The sequence below is a fragment of the Balaenoptera borealis genome, assembly GCF_965194805.1.
Source record: "Balaenoptera borealis genome assembly, chromosome: 12".
NCBI lineage: Eukaryota > Metazoa > Chordata > Mammalia > Artiodactyla > Balaenopteridae > Balaenoptera > Balaenoptera borealis.
This window is the reverse complement of record NC_138869.1, coordinates 56,315,319-56,336,479: the sequence shown is the minus strand read 5'-3', so window position 1 is coordinate 56,336,479 and position 21,161 is coordinate 56,315,319. Positions and strand designations below refer to the sequence as shown.

Below are 21,161 nucleotides of genomic sequence, written 5' to 3'. Positions count from 1 at the left end.
TGCCGGGTGGACTGAGGCTGTAGTTCTTCTCCCGCAATCGTGAACGCCCCGCACCGCCCAGCACCTCGCCCCGCCAGACCTCCCTCCAGCAACGCTGGCGGCTATCTGCAGCCTGCCTCTTGCCCGCCGCCAAACCCTGAAGGTTTGTAAAATCCAAGCCTTAAAAGTAGGCGGCGGGAAGGGCCGAGAAGGGCACGAAATGTCCGAAAAGAGAACACCTCGAAGGTAATAATTAATCCAATGTTCCCATTGCGGGGGCCTCTCCTGACCCCATTTTTCTCCTTCCGGAGCGCTCCGCTGAGCGCTGGCAAGGGAGGGCGCGCCAAGCCAGAGCCCAAGGCGCCCTCCAAGAACGCGCGCTACTTGGAATTCCCCTCCCGGAAACCCGCAAAGCTGGAAAGCACCTCATCTCAGCCCCTCATTGCACCAATAAGGAAGTAGGTCCCAGCGAAAAGAGGCGGCAGGGGCGGAACACACGAGCGACAGAGCTACCGGTAAGGAAGCTCGCCCCGCCCGGCCGGCCCTCTGCCGGCTCAGCCCCCTGCCTGAGCTCCCCCGGTTGCCTTGCGGGCCCGGGCGCGCCTTGGGGTCCCAGGACCTCCGCCCTTTGGGACCCCAGGTGGCCGCAGCACCAGCCCGGTCCCCCGCCAGCCTGTCCCCTATCCATCATTCCTGCGCGGGGGTCCTGTGGACTTACGTGCAAGCCACGCGCAGAGCCCAGCAGCAGCGGCACCAGCAGCAGGGAGAGGATGCGAACGACCCCCGGCATATCCACCCTCCGGCCTCCTGGCTCCACAGTCAGCGCCCGGGCAGCCGCCGGGTGTCACTTGACTGAGGACCCGCGGCCTGGCACCGCCCCGCGCCGGCTCCGCCCCGCGCCCCGCCCAGGGGCCGCCGGGCCCTGAGCCCAGGGAGGCGGGAGCCTGGGGCCCAGCGCGGCCGCGTGACAGCAGGATGGTGTTATCTGGCCCCGGCAGGCCTCCGCCGGAGGGAGGGGCCTTTTGCAAAGACCCTCAGGAGGCCTGGCTGTCAGCAGCTTGATAACGCGCCTCGGGATTGGCCTTTAACAGGGGTCTCCTTGCTCCCTGGTTCCCTTGACAGGACAGAAGAGGGAAGTTGAGGCCAGATAAACCTAAGTGGGCTAGATGGACTCCCAGCCCTGCCTACGGGGCTGTCCGGAAGACTAAACCAGGGGCCTGGAAAGTGTGGTTCCCTAGACCAATCCTGTCTCTGATACGTGTTAGAAATGGAAATAGCAGGTCCTCGCCCAAGAAATTCTAGGGGTGGGATCCAGAAATCTGTATTTTTACAAACCCTCCAGGTAGTTCCGATGCATGCTAAAGTTTGAGAACCACTTTTCCAGGTTATTGATATATTTAGAGGTGTGTTTCAACTGTGGCGAAATCTTTCCGAATGCCAACCCTCAAAGCACCAGGGGCTGCGGAATTTTTATCTCATCGTTGGGTTTTGAGAGATAAGAGTAGCAACACCTCCCATCTTTCAGTTTTGCACTTGAGCCTCTCAACATCCCTACGATGACGCAGATCTGTCAACTGAGCATAAAATACAAGTTTTATCCAAGTTTTACACTCGTGAAAACGAAGTCTCTACTCTGTGAGTTAACGTGTCCAGGACCGCTGGTTAACCACTAGATATGAGTCTGAAGTTAAGTCTTTCCTACCTAGTTCCCCGAACTCTCTGAAAATCCCCCTTTTCTCAGAGGAAGGAGCCTTTAGGGAAATCGATTTCAAATATATGTATTTTTCCAGCTTTATTGAGTTATAATTAACATTCCACAAAATTCACTCATTTTAAATATTTTCGACTTTTATACTGTTAACTTAGTTTTGAAAAATAAAAATGTAGGGTTAGGGGATTCCCTGGTGGTCCAGTGGTTAGGACTCGGCGCTTTCACTGTGGTGGCCTGGGTTTGATCCCTGGTAGGGGAACTAAGGTCCCACAAGTCTCAGGGCACAGCCAAAAACAAAACAAAACAAAAAAACAAATGTACGGTTAAATTATGCGGTCTATTGACAGACTCCTAGACTAAACTTTAATTAGGCTCCTCTGACTAGAGACTCTTTTAGACTCTTCTAGACCTGGACCTTGGCCTTCTGTGCCTGTCCTGTCCTTGCCGGCCCTGCATTGTCCAGCCTTAGCAAAGAATCCTGCTAAGTCAGTTTAGGAACAATCCCCCAATTCTTGTTATCTGATCAAGGTCCTCATTCCCACCCCACCTCTCTTTGACATCTAAGTCCTTGACCTCCCCTTAGCAAGAATCCCTTGAGATCTCCTCTTATAATTTTTCACCAACAAGCCCTTCTCTCTGCTGGCTGTAAATCCCCAGCTATCTTTGCTGTACTTAGAATTGAGACCCATCCCTCCCCACCTATGGCAGTAGAGTTGACCCTTATTACAAAAAAGTCTTGAAGGAAGTCTTCCTTACCATTTCAGCAAGTGTCAGAATAATTTTTTTCTTTAGCACTATTTTTTTACAACTTGTGCATCTTTTTAAAACTTAGTCTGGATTTTAACACTGTGAGTGACGATTATAAAAGTCAAGAATAGTGGTTACTTGTGGGGGTGAGGGCCTGAGATTGGGAGGGGCCCCATGGAAGGGCAACAAAGTTTTGTTTCTTGAACTAGAGGGTGGTTACAAGGGTATTTGCCATTTAGTCCTTTACTTGTTTTCTGTTGCTCTCTGGTTTTTTCTGGCCTTGCTGTGCAGCATGTGGGATCTTAGTTCCCCAACCAGGGATCAAACCCAAGCCCCCTTCACTGGGAGCACGGAGTCTTAACCACTGGACAGCCAGGGAAGTCCCTCATTGCCTGACTTTAGAGCCCGAATTATTTTTTATTTTTATTTTTTAATTGAAGTATAGTTGATTTATAATGTTGTGTTAGTTTCCGGTGTACAGCAAAATATATTCTTTTTCATATTCTTTTCCACTATAGTTTATTAGAGCCCGAATTACTTTTACAAGGCCATGCTTCTGTGCCTACTTTATTTCTAGTTCCTGTCCAAGTGTGCATATAGAGTGTGTGCTGGTGTGTAAACCTCCTGCTCCAGGTTGTGGGGAATATGAAATGACCTTGAGAAGGCTATCACCCCATAGGGAATCACTTCCAGTAGAAAGATGTCCACATACACAACTATATATGCGGCATGCTCTGATATAGACCAGTGCTACTCTAAGTGTGGTCCGAGGACCAGTGACATAAGGTAAGTACAGAAATTCAGAGTAGGTATTTGGAAACTTATAGCAATTTGAGAAAGTTTGTCTGTTGCATCTAATAATGAAAAAATTAGATGTGAATTTTATGTCTATTTTTATTTATTTTTTCTAGTAATTTTTTGTTATAAATTTGTACAACCAGATCAGTCCTTGAAAGATGGGAAAGAGCACTGATAATCGCAGAAACAAAAGTGATCCTTCACCAAAGGTGGCTTGAGAAGCACAGAGGCCTCATCAGTAGCCTAAGAACAATGAACGGAAGAGACATATGCGGCCCAATAACAGGTAAAAACTTTGTTTTTCTATCCTAACAGGGCTTTGCACAAGTTAGGATAAATTGGGAGATTGGGATTGACATATGCACACTACTATATATAAAATAGATAACTAATAAGGACCTACTGTATAGCACAGGGAACTCTACTCAATACTCTGTTATGACCTATATGGGAATAGAATCTAAAAAAAAGAGTGGATATATGTGTATGTATAACCGATTCACTTTGCTGTACAGCAGAAACTAACAGAACATTGTACATCAACTATACTCCAACAAAAATTAAAAATAAATAAGTAAAGTTTTAGAACAAGAATCAATCTCCCTTTGAATGACCTGTTTTCCACTGTGGTCCTAACAGAGCTTTCCTCAGGTTCCAGTGTCAGTTCTTTTCTTTTCTTTCTTTTTTTTATTTTTCTGGCCTGCACCGCTTGGCATGTGGGATCTTAGTTCCCTGACCACGGAACGAACCCGAGCCTTCTGCACTGGAAGCTCAGAGTCTTAACCACTGGACCTCCAGGGAAGTCCCCCAGTGTCAGTTATGATCTGTATTTCAGTGTAAAAATTTAGCTAACTTTACATTTCTAATATTTTTAAAGTTCTATTAAAATGATTGTAATTTGCAATAGGTTTTAGGAATACTAAATGATAGATGTTAAAAGCAAGGAAAAAACAAGGCCTCCACTAAAAAGAAATGACAACTAAATGCAGTGCTTGATCCCAGATTGGATCGTGAACCAGGAAAAAAAATTGCTACAAGAGACATTATTGGGACAATTAACAAAAGTTGAATATAGACTATGGATTAGAAAATAATATTGTATCAAGATTAAATTTTCTAATTTTGATAACAATACGGTGGTTATGTTCTTAGGAAATACACTCTGGGACTTCCCTGGTGGTGCAATGGTTAAGAATCCGCCTGCCAATGCAGGGGACACCAGTTCGATCCCTGGTCCAGGAAGATCCCACATGTCACGGAGCAACTAAGCCTGTGCGCCACAACTACTGAAGCCTGCGCGCCTAGTACCTGTGCTCCGCAACAAGAGAAGCCACCGCAATGAGAAGCCCATGCACCACAACGAAGAGTAGCCCCTGTTCACTGCAACTAGAGAAAGCCCACGTGCAGCAACGAAGACCCAACACAGCCAAAAATAAAAATAAATAAATAAATTAAAAAAAAAAATTGTTAAAAAAAATCACACACACACAAAAAAAGGTAATACACTCTGAAACATTTAGGGGTAAAGGGGCATAATGTCTGCAACTTCCTCTCAAATGATCATATGTATATGTTTATATATAAAATTATACATAATACATAATATACATATTATTAGATGTGCATGATTATGGAGCAAATAAGGGCAATAAGGCAAAATGTTAACAATTGATGAATTAGGTAAAGGGCATATAGCAATTCTTATATGAAAATAAAAAGTTATTTAAAAAATAAATAATAAAGCCTCCTGCCAACAGATGTGGACAATTCTGATGTGCAGCAATTCCTCATGCTTCTCACGAGTCTTTGAGTTTTCTGATACAGTAAGTCCCAAAACCTGTATCCTGGGGTTAAATTGTGCAACCAACTGATGGGTATGGTTATGAAACAATAAAAAGATAAAATTGTGAAATCATTGGACAACAGTTTCCCCACAATACCAATAAAAGTTAACAGCTGTGTCCCAGGACTGGCCCATCCCTCTTGACAGTCATGAGCATTAGGATGCCCTTGTCACCATGTCCTCGAACTCCCTTTCAGGAGTCTGAGATCTAAAAACAAATGCCCCAAGTGAGGCCGGCCTTAGTGGGGGGGAAAAATGACTTTGTTTTAAACACTCTCTCTCCTATCTTCTTTCGCCTTCACTATCTGGCAAAAGCATCTGCTTCCCTAGGGTCTCCCAGCTGCTTCTTTGCAGTGTTGTTTTTTTCCCCTTCGTGTTTGATCTAGGCCTGTTGTTTCTTCTTCGTGTGGGCCCCCGGATTTAGCCCTCTCTGTCTTTATATCCACATCTGCAGCCATGGTTCATGTCTCTGAATGATCACAGTAGTTTTCTAGCTCAATCGAAGGTTACAACTAGATATGGCCAGAGGGCTATTTGTTTTGACAGTCACCATGTTGGCCCATCGGTGTCTTAAATTTTATATAATCAATGGAATTGTCAATATTTAATCAGGGGAATTTACATAATCTGGATTTCCAGTTTCTCTTCAAAGATCAGAAGGTCTGGCCATACCAGGGTAACAGTAGATCAGAGATATGCATTGGGACATTCTTTAGGCAGGTAGGTTCTTCCAGTTGGCAACGATCTCCATCTGGTCCACTGTTCTTTTGACATGGCCTGCAGGCCCCATGAGAGATTTAAGTTTGCAACTTCTGGGTCAGAGAGTTTCCATGGTAATTTGATCACAACCTCTCTAACTGCTATATCAAACATGATCTGTGTGATGCCTCAGATTCCCTAGTCACTTGTCTCCAGAGCTCTAGGCTTCCTGTTCCCCCCAGCTGCCCTGGCAGCACATCTTCTGCCCCAAACCAACCGTCTGGAGTTTCTGGCTCCTCTACACACCTCTGCACTCACTGGAACAAAGCACCATGCTTCCTACGTGGCTGCCAGAGGCTGGGTGGTGCAACCCAGAGGGGCAGGCAAGTTCACTCCCCCGTAGAGAACCATAGTGCAACAGAAATCAGAGGAGGAAAAGAGCCAGTAAATAGATGACCTCTCCCTTCTTCCCTCGGATCAACTATTTCAAGGAGTGGTTTCTCTGTATAGCCTGTTCAGAGACATTCCAGTAGTCTAGTGGGTCCACATGCCAAGGCTGTTCTGAAGCCGTAGCCAGTGTGGTAACACATTACTTTGTGTTGCGTCTCATCCTTCCTTTCCCTCTTTGCCTCTCCTGTCTCTCCCACTGTCATGGGTTTACCTCCCAAATAAAGAATGAGCACTTAATTCTTGCCTCAGCCTCCGTTTTCTAGCCCAGGATAAGATAATTATTTGTTGAACATGAAGAAATTGCTCTGCAGCCTACCGTTGCCTGTATGTATTTCCTGAACTTTCTCTAACCGTGGGTTTTGGAGACGTCCTCTTAGATTTTGCTTTTAGGACCATAGGTCACAACTCATTCCCAATTCAAGTCCCAGATTTAATACCTCTTTTGTAATGAAGTAATCAGTGCTTGCACTAGCTGAAGGAGTTCTTTCCTTCTAACAATTTCCACACCACTCTACCTACATCTAACTTATGACATTTATCTTTCTCTGTGTTATGGCCCTTTATGGTCTGTGCCTTAACTCAGGCCCTCATCTTTATTTTATTTAATTAATTAATTTATTTTATTTATTTAATTTTTTTGTGGGGGGCACGCCATACAGCTTGTGGGATCTTAGTTCCCTGACCAGGGATTGAACCCAGGCCCCCAGCAGTGGAAGCATGGAGTCATAACCACTGGACCGCCAGGGAATTCCCAGGCCCTCATTTTTCTTATGGAGATCACACTGAGGGGTCTCCTATGGTGTTATTTGGCCTCCAGTCCCATCACTTGTCTTCTCCTTTGTAGTGTTGTTTTCTTCGCCCAGAATCTTCTTCCTTTGTTCATTTTTGCCTCCAGCAAACTTCTATTCCATTTTTTCAGGCCCTTTAAAGGAGTTCAACAATGGCCTCTTGGGGCTTCCCTGGTGGCTCAATGGTTGAGAATCCACCCGCCAATGCAGGGGACACGGGTTCGAGCCCTGGTCCGGGAAGATCCCACATGCCGTGGAGCAAATAAGCCTGTGCACTACAACTACTGAGCCTGTGCTGTAGAGCCTGCGAGCCACAACTATTGAGCCTGTGTACTGCAACTACTGAAGCCCACGTGCCTAGAGCCCCTGCTCCGCAGCAAGAGAAGCCACCGCAAGGAAGAGTAGCCCCTGCTCGCCTCAACTAGAGAAAGCCTGTGTGCAGCAGTGAAGACCCAACACAGCCAAAAATAAATAAATTAAACAAATTTTAAAAAAAGAAAAAAAGAATGGCCTCTTGCAAGAAACTTTCCCAGACTCAGACTAGATTAGTGCTATAGACTGAATATTTATGTCCCACCCCCAGCCCCCACGGAATTCATATGTTGAAACCTAATCCCCAAAGTGATGGTGTTTGGAGGTGAGGTCTTTGAGGTCTTTGGGGTGATTAGTTCATGAGGACGGGGCCTTCATGAATGGGATTAGTGCCCTTAAAAAAGAGACCCCTGGGACTTCCCTGGCAGTCCAGTGGTTAGGACTCTGCTCTACCACTGCAGGCGCCCAGGCACAATTCCTGGTTGGGGAACTAAGATCCCGCATGCTGCGTGGCCAAAAAAAGACTCCAGGGAATTCCCTGGTGGTCCAGTGGTTAGGACTTGGTGTTTTCACTGCCGTGGCCTGGGTTCAATCCCTGGTCAGGAAACTAAGATCTCGCAAGCTGCCCAGCCAAAGAAAAAAGAGAGAGACTCCAGAAAACTCCCTTGCCCCTTCTATCCGGTCAGGACCTAGTGAGAAGACGGCCATCAATGAACCAGAGAGCAGGTTCTCACCAGACACAAATCTGCCAACACCTTGATCTTGGGCTTCTCAGCCTCCAGAACTGTGAGAAATAAATTTCTGTTTATAAGTTATCCAGTCTATGGTAATTTTGTTATAGCAGCCTGAACCCACTAAGACAGTTACCCAGCTCTGTTTGGGGCCCACACAGCACTCTTTCCAGCTCTGGTGGTGGGTAATTGAAGGTTTACTTATGTCTTCTCCAGACTTTGAGTTCCCTTAGGAAAGAGGTGATATTTATTTAATACAGTGCCTATAGGTTCACTATAGGTTAATGGAACAGTTCACTATAGGTTAATGGAACAAATGAAAAAAATATAGACGTCTTATCTCTACTCGACTGGAAGTTCCTTTCAGTCGAGGATATATGTCTGATTCATGTTTGCATTCCAGTGCCAAGGGCAGGACCTGGTATAAGGTAGATGCTGAACAGTGTATTGAAAGAATGAATAAATTCATGATGTGAAAGAGAATTTGTCATTAAAGTCACCTGGGGGACGCTGGCTCCTTTAGGGAGGAGACACTCTTGGACACAGCTCTAGTGAAGCTGAACAGACCCCGGAAGCAGGGGTCAGCCACTGTAGACATTGTCTGGTTTCACTTCCATTTATAAATTGTGTTGAATTATCATGGGAAGCAACTGTTCCCTCCACCTCCACCTGCTCACCCACGACCGTCTCCTCAAAGGCAATTCCAGTTAACCTTTGCTGCCCCACAGTCTCTCCCCAACTCTTTTTTTTTAGTGGCGGGGAGCTGTGCCGTGTGGCTTGTGGGGTCTTAGTTCCCAGGCCAGGGATGGAACCCGGGCCCCCTGAAGTGGAAGCACAGAGTCCTAACCACTGGACCGCCAGGGAAGTCCCTCCCCCACTCTTTATACTCTGGCCACAGTAGCCTTCTCTCTGTCTCTTGTACCCTTCTTGTCTCCTCCTCCAGAGCCATCTTCTGTGGGCCACCGGCTTGTGATATGTGGAGGTAGCCTGGGCTTCAGGGAGCTCCCAGAGATTTCCCAAACCCCACTCTCAAAGCAGAATGCCCTGGAAATGGCATAGAGCTGATGGACTCGGAGGGGCTGGGCCAAGATAATGAGGTTGACTCCTTAGTGGTGACCAACACCAGATGATATTTCAGCAGAGGACACAGTGCACGTATGACAGTTTCTCTCCATTAACCACACCAGGTTGACTTAACCTGACGTCAAGGACAAGAGAGGAAGCCAGGTGAGAAGAAAAAAAGAGGGTACACTTCTTGTTAGTGGGATTGAACTCTTTTCTGTTTATTGGCCCCTTTGTGTGTCTGTTTTGGAATTGGGGTATTGACTTTTTCATGTTCTCCGTACATTAAGGATATCAAGCCCCAAGCAAGATGGTCACAGATTGGGCAGGAGTTTCCAGGGGACCAGGTAAACTCTCGTCCCAGCTCAGCTCTCTCCACAGGCTTCCCCCCACTCCCACCTCCCCCCACCACCTCCATGACCCCATTCAGGTCTCTGCTCAGACATCACCTCCTCATGCAATCTACCACCCTCCCCCATCCCATCCACTTGTTTCATTCTCTTTACATCACCATTGCAATTTTTCCCCTAAAAATTGTTTTTAAAATAACAAAGAACTGTAAAATAATATCTTTAAAATATATGTATGGCATTAAAAAATGATGCAGTGAATGTTCCCATACTCACTCGCATCCCCTCTCCCTCCTGTGACCCTCTGCCAATTCCATGTCCTTCCTTCCACCTTACCGGAAACCACTCTCCAAAGTTTTTGTTTATGGCTCCTTTTTCATTACAGTTTTACCCCGCGTGTTTGTATGAAATAAGACTGTATTACTTGCATTCCTAAATAATATTTTGTGTACTTTAGCATATTTTTAAACTTTTAGACAAGTGGAATCATTCTTTTTTTCTTTTTAAGGTTGAACTGTGTTGTTATGTGTACCTGTAATTCTTTTATTATCCTCTGCTGTAAAATATTCTCCTCTGCACACATCCTCTCTCTTTAAAAAAAAAAAAAAATCCACTCTTCTGTTTTTAGACAGGTTATTTCTGCTTTCTGCTATTAGGAACTGTGCTGCTGTATCATACCCAAAACACTTATTAATTACAAAAGAAAAAAAATGAAGTGGAGAAAATGGATACGACCTTAACAAGGTAATCAAAATTAATGTCACCGATAAGGTGATAAGGTAAGACAGTGTGTTCCTCCTGTGACAGCCGAGAAGGATGGTATTCTAGTCCAAAGAGCTTAATCTGAATCTAATCATGAGGAAACATCAGAGAAACCCCAGTGAAGGGCTTTTTATAAAATAACTGGACTGTGTTCTTTTTTAAAATAGACTTTAATTTTTAAAGCAGTTTTAGGTTTGCAGCAAGACTGAGTGAAAGGTACAGAGATTTTCCACATACCTTCCACCACTACATACACACAGCCTCCCCAGCTATCAGAATCCCATACCAGAGTGGTATATTGAGTACAACCAATGAGGCTACTTTGACACATCATAATCACCCAAAATCCATGGCTTACATTAGGGTTCACTCTTGGTATTTCACAGTCTGTGGGTTTTGACAAATGTATAATGACATTTATCCACCATTATAGTATCACACGGAATAGTCTCACTGCCCTAAAAATCCTCTGTGCTGTGCCTGTTTATCCCTCTCTCCCCCCAACACCTGGCAGCCACTGATCCTTTTACTGTCTTCAAAATTTTGCCTTTTCCAGAATGCCATATAGTTGGAATCATACAGTATATAGCCTTTTTATATTGGCTTCTTTTAGTTAGTAAAATGTATTTGTTTCCTCTATGTCTTTTTTGCGGCTTGATAGCTCATTTATTTTTAGTGCTGAGTAATATTCCATTGTCTGGATGTACCACAGTTTATTTATTCATTCGTCTATTGAAGGACATCTTGTTTCCTTCCAAGTTCTGGCAATTATGTAAAAAGCTGCTATAAATATTTGTGTGCAGGTTTCTGTGTGGACATAAGTTTTCAATTTATTTCAGTAAATACCAATGAATGTAATTGCTGGATGGTATGGCAGAGTATGTTTAGTTTGGTAAGAAACTGCCAAACTGTCTTCCAAAGTGGCTGTATCATTTTGTATTCCCACTAGCAATGAATGAAGAGTTCCTGTTGTTCTACATCCTTGTCAGCATTTGGCGTTGTCAGTATTTTGAATTTTGGCCATTCTAATAGGTGTGTAGTGGATCTCATTGTTGTTTCGGCCTGTATTCTTATACAGTGTCAATGGTATGACAAGAAAAGCTGAAGGTTCAGATTCCAGAACACTAGGTAAAAGAGAGAGCTAGATTCAACACCAGATATTGGACCGCATCCTGACCAGGGGGATAAAGTGCTGTAAAAGACATTATTAGGACAGTTGACAAAACAGGAATAGGGAATATAGATTAGTCTTCCATCAATGCTAAGTTTCCTGAATTTGATCATTGTCTGTAGTTTAGTTCTTAGGACATACATATCAATGCTAAAAGATTAAGGGGTAAGTGACCTCATGTATGCAATGTACTCTCAAATGATTCAGAAAAAAACATAGAGATAAATATAGAGAAAGGAAATGTGTCATAACTTAGCAATTTGTGAATGTGGATGAGGGCTATACAGGAATTGTTTCCACTATCCTTTTAATTTTTCTGTAAATTATTTATTTATTTTTAAAAATATTAATTTATTTGGCTGCACCGGCTCTTAGTTGCGGCCCACAGGATCTTCGTTGCAGCGTGCAGGATCTTAAGTTGCAGCATGTGAACTCTCAGTCGCGGCATATGGGATCTAGTTCCCTGACCAGGGATGGAACCCAGGCTCCCTGCATTGGGCGTGCGGAGTCTTAGCCACTGAACCACAGGGAAGCCCCTCTATCCGCATCTTTTGATGCACACATACAAGTTTCTCGAGCGTATTCTTTTATTTATTGGTATTTTTTTAATTTAAAAAAAATTTTGGCCGCACCGCTCCTGGGATCTTAGTTCCCCCACCAGGGATTGAACCCGCGCCCTCAGTAGTGAAAGCGCCAAGTGCTAACCACTGGACCGCCAGGGAATTCCCTCTCCAGCGTATTCTGAGGAGTGGAATGGCAGTCATAAGGTGTGTGCATCTCCAACTTGATTAGCTTAATAGTTTACAAAGCGCCACTGACATCCTTATTAATTTTATTAATGCACTGTCTTTCTCATTGAAACGTAAGGTCGTCGCAGTGCCATCAAAGTGTAGGCCGTGGACCCGCAGGATCAGTCTCATCAGAGTGCTGGTTAGAATCGCAGATCCTCAGACCCCCATCCCAACCAGACTTGCTGAATGAGAAACTCTGGGGTCACGGTCCAGGAATCTGCGTTTTCACAAGTCCTCTATGAGATTCTGAAGTGTAAGCAGCGCTGATCTGTGATCCATTAGGGCCGCGTCTGGCTTGCAGACCGCCCTCTATAAAGGAGCGAACAGTGGAGCCCGGGATGACGGGTTAGATCGTGCAGGAACTAGAGGGCAGCGCCTCTCCCCAGGACACCCGCTCCGCGCGGGCAGCTTCGCCCGGACCCCCGGATTGGGTGGGGAGGGGCAGCCGGACGGGGCGGGCCGGAGGCTGGCGTCCCCGCCTCCCCAGCATTCGGCTCGCCGCGTCGCTCAGTCCTCCCGCTTCCTTTCCTTCTCGCACCCCTCCTTCCTTCCTTCCTTCCGCCGGGAGCGATGGAGCCGGGGCGCCGGGCGGCCGCGGCGCTGCTGGCGCTGCTGTGCGCTGGCTGCGCGCTGCGCTCAGGGCGCGCCCAGTACGAGCGCTACAGCTTCCGCAGCTTCCCTCGGGACGAGCTGATGCCGCTCGAGTCGGCCTACCGGCACGCGCTGGACCAATACAGCGGCGAGCACTGGGCGGAGAGCGTGGGCTATCTGGAGATCAGCCTGCGGCTGCACCGCCTGCTACGCGACAGCGAGGCCTTCTGCCACCGCAACTGCAGCGCGGCGCCGCAGACCGAGCCCGCCGCCGGCCTCGCGCGCTACCCGGAGCTGCGCCTCTTCGGGGGCCTGCTGCGCCGCGCGCACTGCCTCAAACGCTGCAAGCAGGGCCTACCGGCCTTCCGCCAGTCGCAGCCCAGCCGCGAAGTGCTGGCCGACTTCCAGCGCCGAGAGCCCTACAAGTTCCTGCAGTTCGCCTACTTCAAGGCAAGTCCGCCTCGCCCCGCCCCACCCCCAAGCCTAGGCCCCGCCCCGCCCCCAAGCCTAGGCCCCGCCCCTAGGCCCAGGCTGTGTCCATCGGTCCTGGGCCGCGTCCCACCGCTCTTTCTTGACTTAGTTCTTTCCCACCCCGCGCTGCCAAAGGACGCCTTCAAATCCTGTTCTCCCTATTCTTCGTCTTCAGTAGAGATGAAAATACTTTTCTTGAAGTGTTGTTCTGAGGCGGAGAACGTACGTAGAACGCCTAGCACAGTGTTATTTGAAGACGTACTCTTTTTTTAGTATACACCATTAAAATCCCATTTCTCAAGTGAGTGGTGCCTTTCAGTAATAGGGCTGAAGAGGACCTGAGGAGCCGGCCAGTCCCTTTTAAAGAGGAAATTAAGGCCAGGAAAGGGCAGGGCTCCTTGGAAGACACTTCCCTGCCTGGAGGAGAAGAAGCTGAGCGCTGTGATTCATCAGGGCTGGCGCTCTGGGCTGGCTGTCCTTCATCTAGAATGTAACACAGTTGTCTTCCTTCTTTTTGTGGCTGCTTACATTCTGCCTGTGATTGCTGGCTAAAAATAGCCACAAATTGCAGTCTCTATCCTTTAAGTCCTTGCTCTGGGGACCCACAAGTTTTAAGAGGGGCTGAATTCCCTGTTACTGGATAAACAGGTTTTAGCTTGGTGGGTCTTCACCGGGTTTTGCCAATAGAGACCTCTCAAAGTCCAGTTTCTACTTTCTCTAACCGAAAACGATTTTTTAAACTTTGCTTTCAGTCTTTGGGCTGCAAGATCTGTTTTTCATATTTCCCTGAAACGGAGCTGCGTGTCTGTTGCATTCATATGAGCCATAAAATAGCAGAAACCCTAAATAGGAGAAAAGCTGGGTTATTTCTATGCCTGGTTACAGTTTTATATAAGTATCAGATTTGTGAATGTTTGTCCTGGCAATAAAAAAACAATTTTAAAATAGAACGGGGATAAGATTAATACATTTCCAGAATGTATGAAATGCAGAAGTGATGACTGACTCATACAAGCGGTATTTTTTACGCTAAAAAGGACTCGTTTAATCCTCTCTTTTTTGTAGAGCTTTACAGCTCTACAAAATACAAATACAGTCTGAGCCAAATTTGAGTCACATAATCAAGGGGAAAACGTTTTATTTTTAAACCTGTAGAATAGTGGAAGCTCTGATTTCTTTAATATACAGATGACTTTGAAACAAGTGCTGTAGGGAGGAGGGGACTGCAGTGCTACAACGTGACCAGAAGGCAGGGGTTTCCTCCATCCTGGCATCCTCAGAGGTTAGCAAGTTCATAGCTTCTCTCAAAACCCTTTGTAGGTCTTGTAACAATCACTTACTTAAAAGTTAGTATAGGGGGCTTCCCTGGTGGCGCAGTGGTTGAGAATCTGCCTGCCAATGCAGGGGACACGGGTTCGAGCCCTGGTCTGGGAAGATCCCACATGCCGCGGAGCAACTAAGCCCGTGAGCCACAATTACTGAGCCTGCGCGTCTGGAGCCTGTGCTCCGCAACAAGAGAGGCCGCGACGGTGAGAGGCCCGCGCACCGCGATGAAGAGTGGCCCCCGCTCACCGCAACTAGAGAAAGCCCTTGCACAGAAACGAAGACCCAACACAGCCAAAAATAAATTAAAAAAAAAAAAAAAAAAAAAAAAAAGTCAGTATAGGGAATTCCCTGGCGGTCCAGTGGTTAAGGAGGCTCCGCACTTCCACTGCAGGGGGCATGGGTTCGATCCCAGGTCAGGGAACTAGGATCCTGCAAGCTGCGGGGTGCAGCCAAAAAAAAAAAAAGTCAGTATAATACCATCCGTCTTAGTATTTTGAGATCACTTACAGGGCAGGGAGAAGTTTAGAATTTTATAAATAAACCAGAACCTTCCCTTAATTGCTTCAACTGAAAATCACTGAAAAAGTGATTTGGGGTGATGATATTGTATGGCTGATTTTTTTTTTTTTTTTTCCATAATGGTGTTTATATTTTCAAACTCTGTTTCTGGGTAGAGAGGAAATAATTGGTGACAGGCACATTCATTCTACCTGGCACCTGACGGCTGGCGACAGGTACTGGAGATGGATGGTGCTTCCTGCTCTAGCAGGATCTGAAACCACGGTAGGTTTCATGCCCCCAGCCTGACTTAGGTTCGTGTCATGAGCTGTGGGTTCTCTCTGTGGCCGCCATCTCCATGAAATGCTCATCTTCCCCACAGGCCGAGGAACAGGTGGGCCCCAGCGCTTTATCAGATCCTTGATGACACTGTTGAACTCTGAGCTGACAGAGCTGGCTGCCTCTCAGGCATGCTTACCCCCTCTTTGCCTGGACCTGGACTCTGTCCTCGCCTGGTTGAGGGGTGGCCGGTTTGGCAGGTGACTGGGAGCCTCTCGTGCAGGTGGCTGTCTCTCAGGAGCCCATGGCAGGGTAGGTTCCCCCACCCCCTCCTTCTCTAAAACCTGCCTGGCGTCTGTCAGAGGTTTAGCTGTCAAGATGTGGCTCCATGCTCCAGCTGACAGAGCTGGAGTTAAAAATGAATAAAATCATCCTTCAGGAAGGGATTCCATTCTGTAAAACTCAGGTCCTGAGTGAGAGGCCTTAAAAATCCCACTCTGTGCCACTCTTTCTGACTGCTCTTCTGAGAATCAGAGAATCTAATTTCATTGGCAGATGCTTTAAAAAGGACTGCATTCATACTCTTCCCTTCCTTCTGGCTGCCAGACTGGCCTTTTTCCAGCCAGGAGTACAAAGCTGTCTGTAGAACTCTTTCAAAGGCAGTTCTGGGAATTCCCTGGTGGTCCAGTGGTTAGGGCTCTGTGCTTCCCCATCCCCCTTCCGGCCCCCCCCCACCCGCCCAGAGTTCCATCCCTGGTCCATGAGCTAAGATCCCACAGTCAGCCGGCAGCAAAGCCAAAAAAAAAAAAAGGCAGTCACACTCCAGGTCCTGGCATTCCCCAAGTATCAGCACTGACTTCTGGGAGCCTGTCCTTATCACCACCCATCACTCCTCCAGGGCAGCCACTGCCATTGTCTTCAAATGACTGGGCTCCCATTCTGGGGCAGTTTCGCACAGGTATGTGCTATCCTTTGATTCTCGGAAATCCAGAGTGTGCCGAGTATCCCTTTATTTTTCTCTCTCCAAACTGAATTCCCTAATTCTTGCCCCCAAGTGTCCCTCTGGATTGGCTGAAGGAGTCTCTGTGCACGAGATCCGGGGGCCTCCTCCCCCCCCACCAGGTTGTGCTGTGATACCAGGGGACCGAGGAGCCAGGACATCGCGGGGGGCCCTCTGTTTGCTGCTCGCGTGTCCACACAGGGAAGTGTCCCTGTCCTCGGCTGCCCACCTCTTGAGCCTCCCGCCCCCAGAGCATCCCATTCCTCTCTAAGGACTTATGCTCTCCTGGGCTCTGCCTGCAGGTGCCAAACCTGAAGGTCAAGGGCCACAGACCTTGCTGCCCCTGCAGACCCGAAGGGGGACTTTCTTCTGGCCTAGAGGATTCCTCTTCCTCCCTCTTCTTCTTCCAGCCCAGTTAGCTTCTTCCTGCAGCTCCCTCTCCCGATTTCCTCCTCTTCCCATACTTGCCAAGTTCTCTCAAGAGTACAGGGGCTTTTGTCATGTTTCTGTGTCCTGACCAGACAGCTACCTCCCATGAGGCAGTGAAACTCAGAATCAGCTGACCACCACCTAATGGGGAGAAGAGAGAGAGGGGAAAATAGAGGGAAACATGAATTAATTTCATGAAAATATTATGCAGTGGTGATGTTACATCCAAATCACTGGTACTTACCAAGTCCTGCTTTGTCCCAGGAACTGTACCAGGCACCAGGAGTGCAGACATGAATGACACTGCTGGGTCCTTCAAGGCTCAGAGTCTGGAGGGGGAGACAGACACATTAGCTGAGACCACAAAGAGGTGTGAAAAGCAGGGAGACAGAACACAGGATGACACAAAAGATGCTATCATCAAAAAATTCACAAACAGTAAATGCTGGAGAGGGTGTGGAGAGAAGGGAGCCCTCCTATACTGTTAGTGGGAATGTAAATTGGTAGAGCCACTGTGGAGAACAGTATGGAGGTTCCTTAAAAAACCAAAAATAGAGCTACCATATGACCCAGCAAACCCACTCCTGGGCATATATCTGGAGAAAAACATGGTCCAAAAGGATGCATGCACCTCAATGTTCATTGCAGCATTGTTTACAATAGCTGTGACAGGGAAGCAACCTAAATGTCCATTGACAGATGAATGGATAAAGAAGATGTGGTACATATATACAATGGAATATTACTCAGCCATAAAAAAGAATGAAATAATGCCATTTGCAGCAACATGGATGCACCTAGAGATTGTCATACTGAGTGAAGTAAGTCAGACAAAGAGAAATATCGTATGATATTGCTTATATGCAGAATCTAAGAAAAAAGATACAAATGAACTTATTTACAAAAATAATTATATACATTTTAAATATAATGTATTACATATATTACATTATATATTATATAGTGTATAAAATATATTAGTACACATATATCCATGAAATAGTAAAGTTACATGTCAACATGTCTATCTGCAAGTATTCACCTGTAGACCCATGTATATGATGTGTGTGTGTGTGTGTGTTTGTGTGTGTATCTATATGTATAGATAGAGGAGAGAGAGAGGAAATGAATCCATTTGGTACAGGTTGGGTCAATTACTTGAAATAAACAGGTCATAAGGAGGCACGTCCCCCCACCAAAAAAAAAGAGTCTCTTGATCAAGGTTACGGGAATACGGGGGGCTCACCTGCATGTCCAGTACGTAAAGGCAGGGATTCTTTCCCCCTGTCTTGCTCATTGTTACAGACCCATTTCCTAGAACAGTGCCTGGCATGTAGGAGGCTTGCAACAAGTATTTGCTGAGTGAATGGATGAGTAAGTGAGGAGGTGGTGGGAGTCACTGAGAACAGTGAAGCGGAGATTCTGTGAGAGACTCGGGAAAGTACTGATACATCTGTCAAGGTTCTGGCAGAAAAGATGTGATATAGTCATACTGGGTAATTGGAGGAACATTTAATAAAGCAGTTATTTACAAGGGCTAGTGACAGTGAGGTGTGACACTCCCCCGCCCAGGCCAGAAGGGGCAAGGGAGAGACCAATTGCTGGAAGCCAGAAGGAGAGATACCGGAAGGAGAGGCCCCCTTTGAGAGGGGCTGTGACCTTCAGTCAAGGGAGCAACCTTGCAGTGAGACAGCCAGGACACTAACGGCCCAGCCTTATTCTCTTCCCTTCCTTCAGTCTCCTGTTGGGTTTCTGTTGGGCTCCTGTTGGAGCTCCTCATTGATGAACCCACTGGAAGCTAGGGGGCAAGGGAGTCCGCTGTGACAGCCTGTACACCAGCCTCCTGGGCAGGGCAGGGTAGGGTGGAGACTGCAGGGCGTAGATCGGGACAGGCACACAGAGGCCATCTACTCACCTGCAGGGAATGAACACTCTTCCAGAGTGGCTGGACCAGGTCTTGCTGGGCCTTGGAAATCACTGAACCCTTAGCTTCCAACATTGTGTAGAAACACAAAGTTGCCAAAGGACTGAACAGATGTTCACGCTCACCACCCATTGAGTAGCTTTTCTCTTTCTTCTTTGTACTTTAGGCAAATAATCTTCCAAAAGCCATTGCAGCTGCTCACACCTTTCTACTGAAGCATCCTGATGATGAAATGATGAAGAGAAACATGGCTTATTACAAGAGCCTGCCCGATGCCGAGGACTACATTAAAGACTTGGAAACCAAGTCGTATGAGGTATATTTGCATTTTTACACAGTGGTTAGTTGCAATGCGAGTTGTCAAAGAAGCGTATCTCAGTGAACATCTATTGACATCAAAGGACCGCTAGTGATTTTTGATGACATTTAATGAATATTATGCCAATAGAAATGATTGCCTTTTTAACACCTAGTTGATCCATTTAAGAATGCAATTTTACTTTCCGTGATGATTTTAAAGCCACTTTTTTTTAAATGCTACATTTTAGAAATATGGTCATGTGATGGTAGAATAAGATGGTAGAATAAAGACGTGTCTTGGAAATCATCTGAAAATCACCAAGAATAGGAGAAACAGAAATATAATTCTCCATTTCTGATGAAGCTAGGAAACATATATATTTATACACACACACACACAACTTTATATCTTAAGTTGCAAAGGGAATAGAGGCGCTAGGAGGACTGACTTGACAGATTGGAGGCTACTTAAGTCTCTGCATCTGCAGAGGGGAATTCTGATGAGAATGAATGAGGACAATCAGAAGAGGAAGAATCTAAGCCCTTTGAGCACTTACTGTTGTCCGGCCCTGTCGAGCTCGGGCTCTGGAGGTGTGGGTACCAGTGGAGGGTGGGCAGGGTTGAAAACAGAGGGATGTGTTGAAAGTACCCATGGGAGCCGTTAGATCCTAAGGTCTGACTCCAGGGTTTCCTATCGTGGGACCAGATCTCAGGCTCACTTTTTCACGGGTGGTGACCCTCAAACGTAGTGGGCGAAGTCTCTTTCCTGGAGCCCTTCGGTTTTCCAGGGAAGAATTCTCCAGCCTTCTGCAGGGCTGGTGGGGTGTCCGTGCTTCTCTACTGGTGTCTGAGAGCCAGTCTGGGGAGAGGGATGGGGGTCTCAAAGCTGAGTCAGAGACCTTACCTGCTTCCTGGTTTTCAGCCCATGCCTCGACTTGGCTCTGCTATGCCTGCTCCCTGGCCGCTCAGCCTTTATGGGTAGAGTCTCTAGAATAGACCACCAGTCTCTGGCAAGGAGTGGCTTTGGGAAGTGTGGTCCCTTAGGTGAGCAGGTGGGCGCTGGTGGGGGAACCCAGGGTTCCAACAGCTCTGTTCAGACTTTCAGCCCTGCTTTCTGTCCCATGCCTTGTGCCAGCCTCCGTGGTCCCTGGTGCCTGCAGGTGCCTACGAGTGTATAGCTCACCTGCTCTGAGGTCCCTCCTCTCTGATAATTCGGTTTTTTTGCCTTTCCAAAAGTTGTTGAAATCTCTTGTCTGCTGCTTGCTCCTTTCCCGTTCTCCCATAAAAGGACTGAAGTCTTTTTACTTCCTTCCCTGTCATTTTTTGGGTAGGGTTTGGGGAGCAGAGCGGAGCGCATGCGGCCAGTGCACTGGGCTTCACTGCAAGCAGCTGCACCCTTCTTGCCCTCTTTGGAGTCCTGCTGGGTGTGGCGGGCTCCCCCCTCCCCACCATCCCCACCGTGCCCAGGGGCTTCCTCTCTCTGCAGGGCTTTCTTGCTGCTGCGCCCTGCCATTTCTGCAGAGCCAGCGGCCTGGTGTTGCTGCTCTTTTACCCAATCTCCAGGCAAAGCCCCTTCAGCTCTCTGCCTGTCTTGTTTCCAGGGGATACTGCCTGCCCAGGAGGTATAAGGAGACCCACCTTCTTAACCTGAGGCCTTAAGTTGGGTGAAAATTTCAGGTCCCAGGGGTGACCCTCAAATACCCCCATTCCAGAGCAACTGAAAACAAAGCTACAAATAGAGAGCCCCATGCGTATTTCAAGGCCTATCTTGGCCCCTCCAATTTAGCAGGTTTCCGCACGCGTCCAAGATCTCTACTTATTTCCTGTGAAACCAGGCTGCTTCCTCAGCCCTAGTCATTTCTTTTACCTGCTCCAGGCAACAGTTAGCAGAAAGTCCTTGACGTTTCCACTATCTGGCACGCGGCTGCCCTCCCCAGGAACTTATACTGATGTATGGCACTGCTAGTTCATACTTCACTGTTAGGAGGAGGGGTATCTGACACTTGCTTAAGCTTTATCTTTTCCTTGAATCGATTTTTAGAATCAGCTTTACTGAGGTATAATTTATTTAAAACTTATTTACTAATTTTAAGTGTGTAATTCGATGAGTTTTGTCAAAGGTACCACCACAATCATGATGTAGAATGTT

General features: G+C 46.8%; 2 protein-coding genes and 1 long non-coding RNA gene across 11 annotated transcripts in view; 2 read left to right on the top strand and 1 right to left on the bottom strand.

Moving 5' to 3' along the window:
* The window catches only part of GLB1 (galactosidase beta 1), a 99,002-nt gene extending 98,136 nt beyond the window's left edge, over nt 1-866 (bottom strand). For 7 of the 9 annotated variants that reach the window (XR_014232882.1, XR_014232883.1, XR_014232884.1 and 4 more), the window contains exon 1: nt 698-866. Coding sequence is in view for 3 of the 9 variants with exons in the window: in XM_082348545.1 (XP_082204671.1) it covers nt 698-769 (72 nt within the window). In the remaining 6 variants the exon portion in view is untranslated. The remainder of the gene's footprint in view (nt 1-697) is intronic. The other 2 variants (XM_082348546.1, XM_082348544.1) reach the window with 2 other exon arrangements.
* LOC309608542 lies at nt 17-7,137 on the top strand. Its single transcript, XR_014232949.1, has 3 exons — nt 17-494; nt 3,379-3,521; nt 4,388-7,137. It is a non-coding gene; the product is annotated as an uncharacterized lncRNA (long non-coding RNA).
* A 5,085-nt stretch (nt 7,138-12,222) lies between these two features.
* CRTAP (cartilage associated protein) overlaps nt 12,223-21,161 on the top strand; it is a 36,026-nt gene continuing 27,087 nt past the window's right edge. Inside the window, exons 1-2 of the mRNA XM_082348701.1 lie at nt 12,223-13,235; nt 18,879-19,028. Of these exons, the coding sequence (XP_082204827.1) occupies nt 12,765-13,235; nt 18,879-19,028 (621 nt within the window). The 5' untranslated portion in view covers nt 12,223-12,764. The remainder of the gene's footprint in view (nt 13,236-18,878; nt 19,029-21,161) is intronic.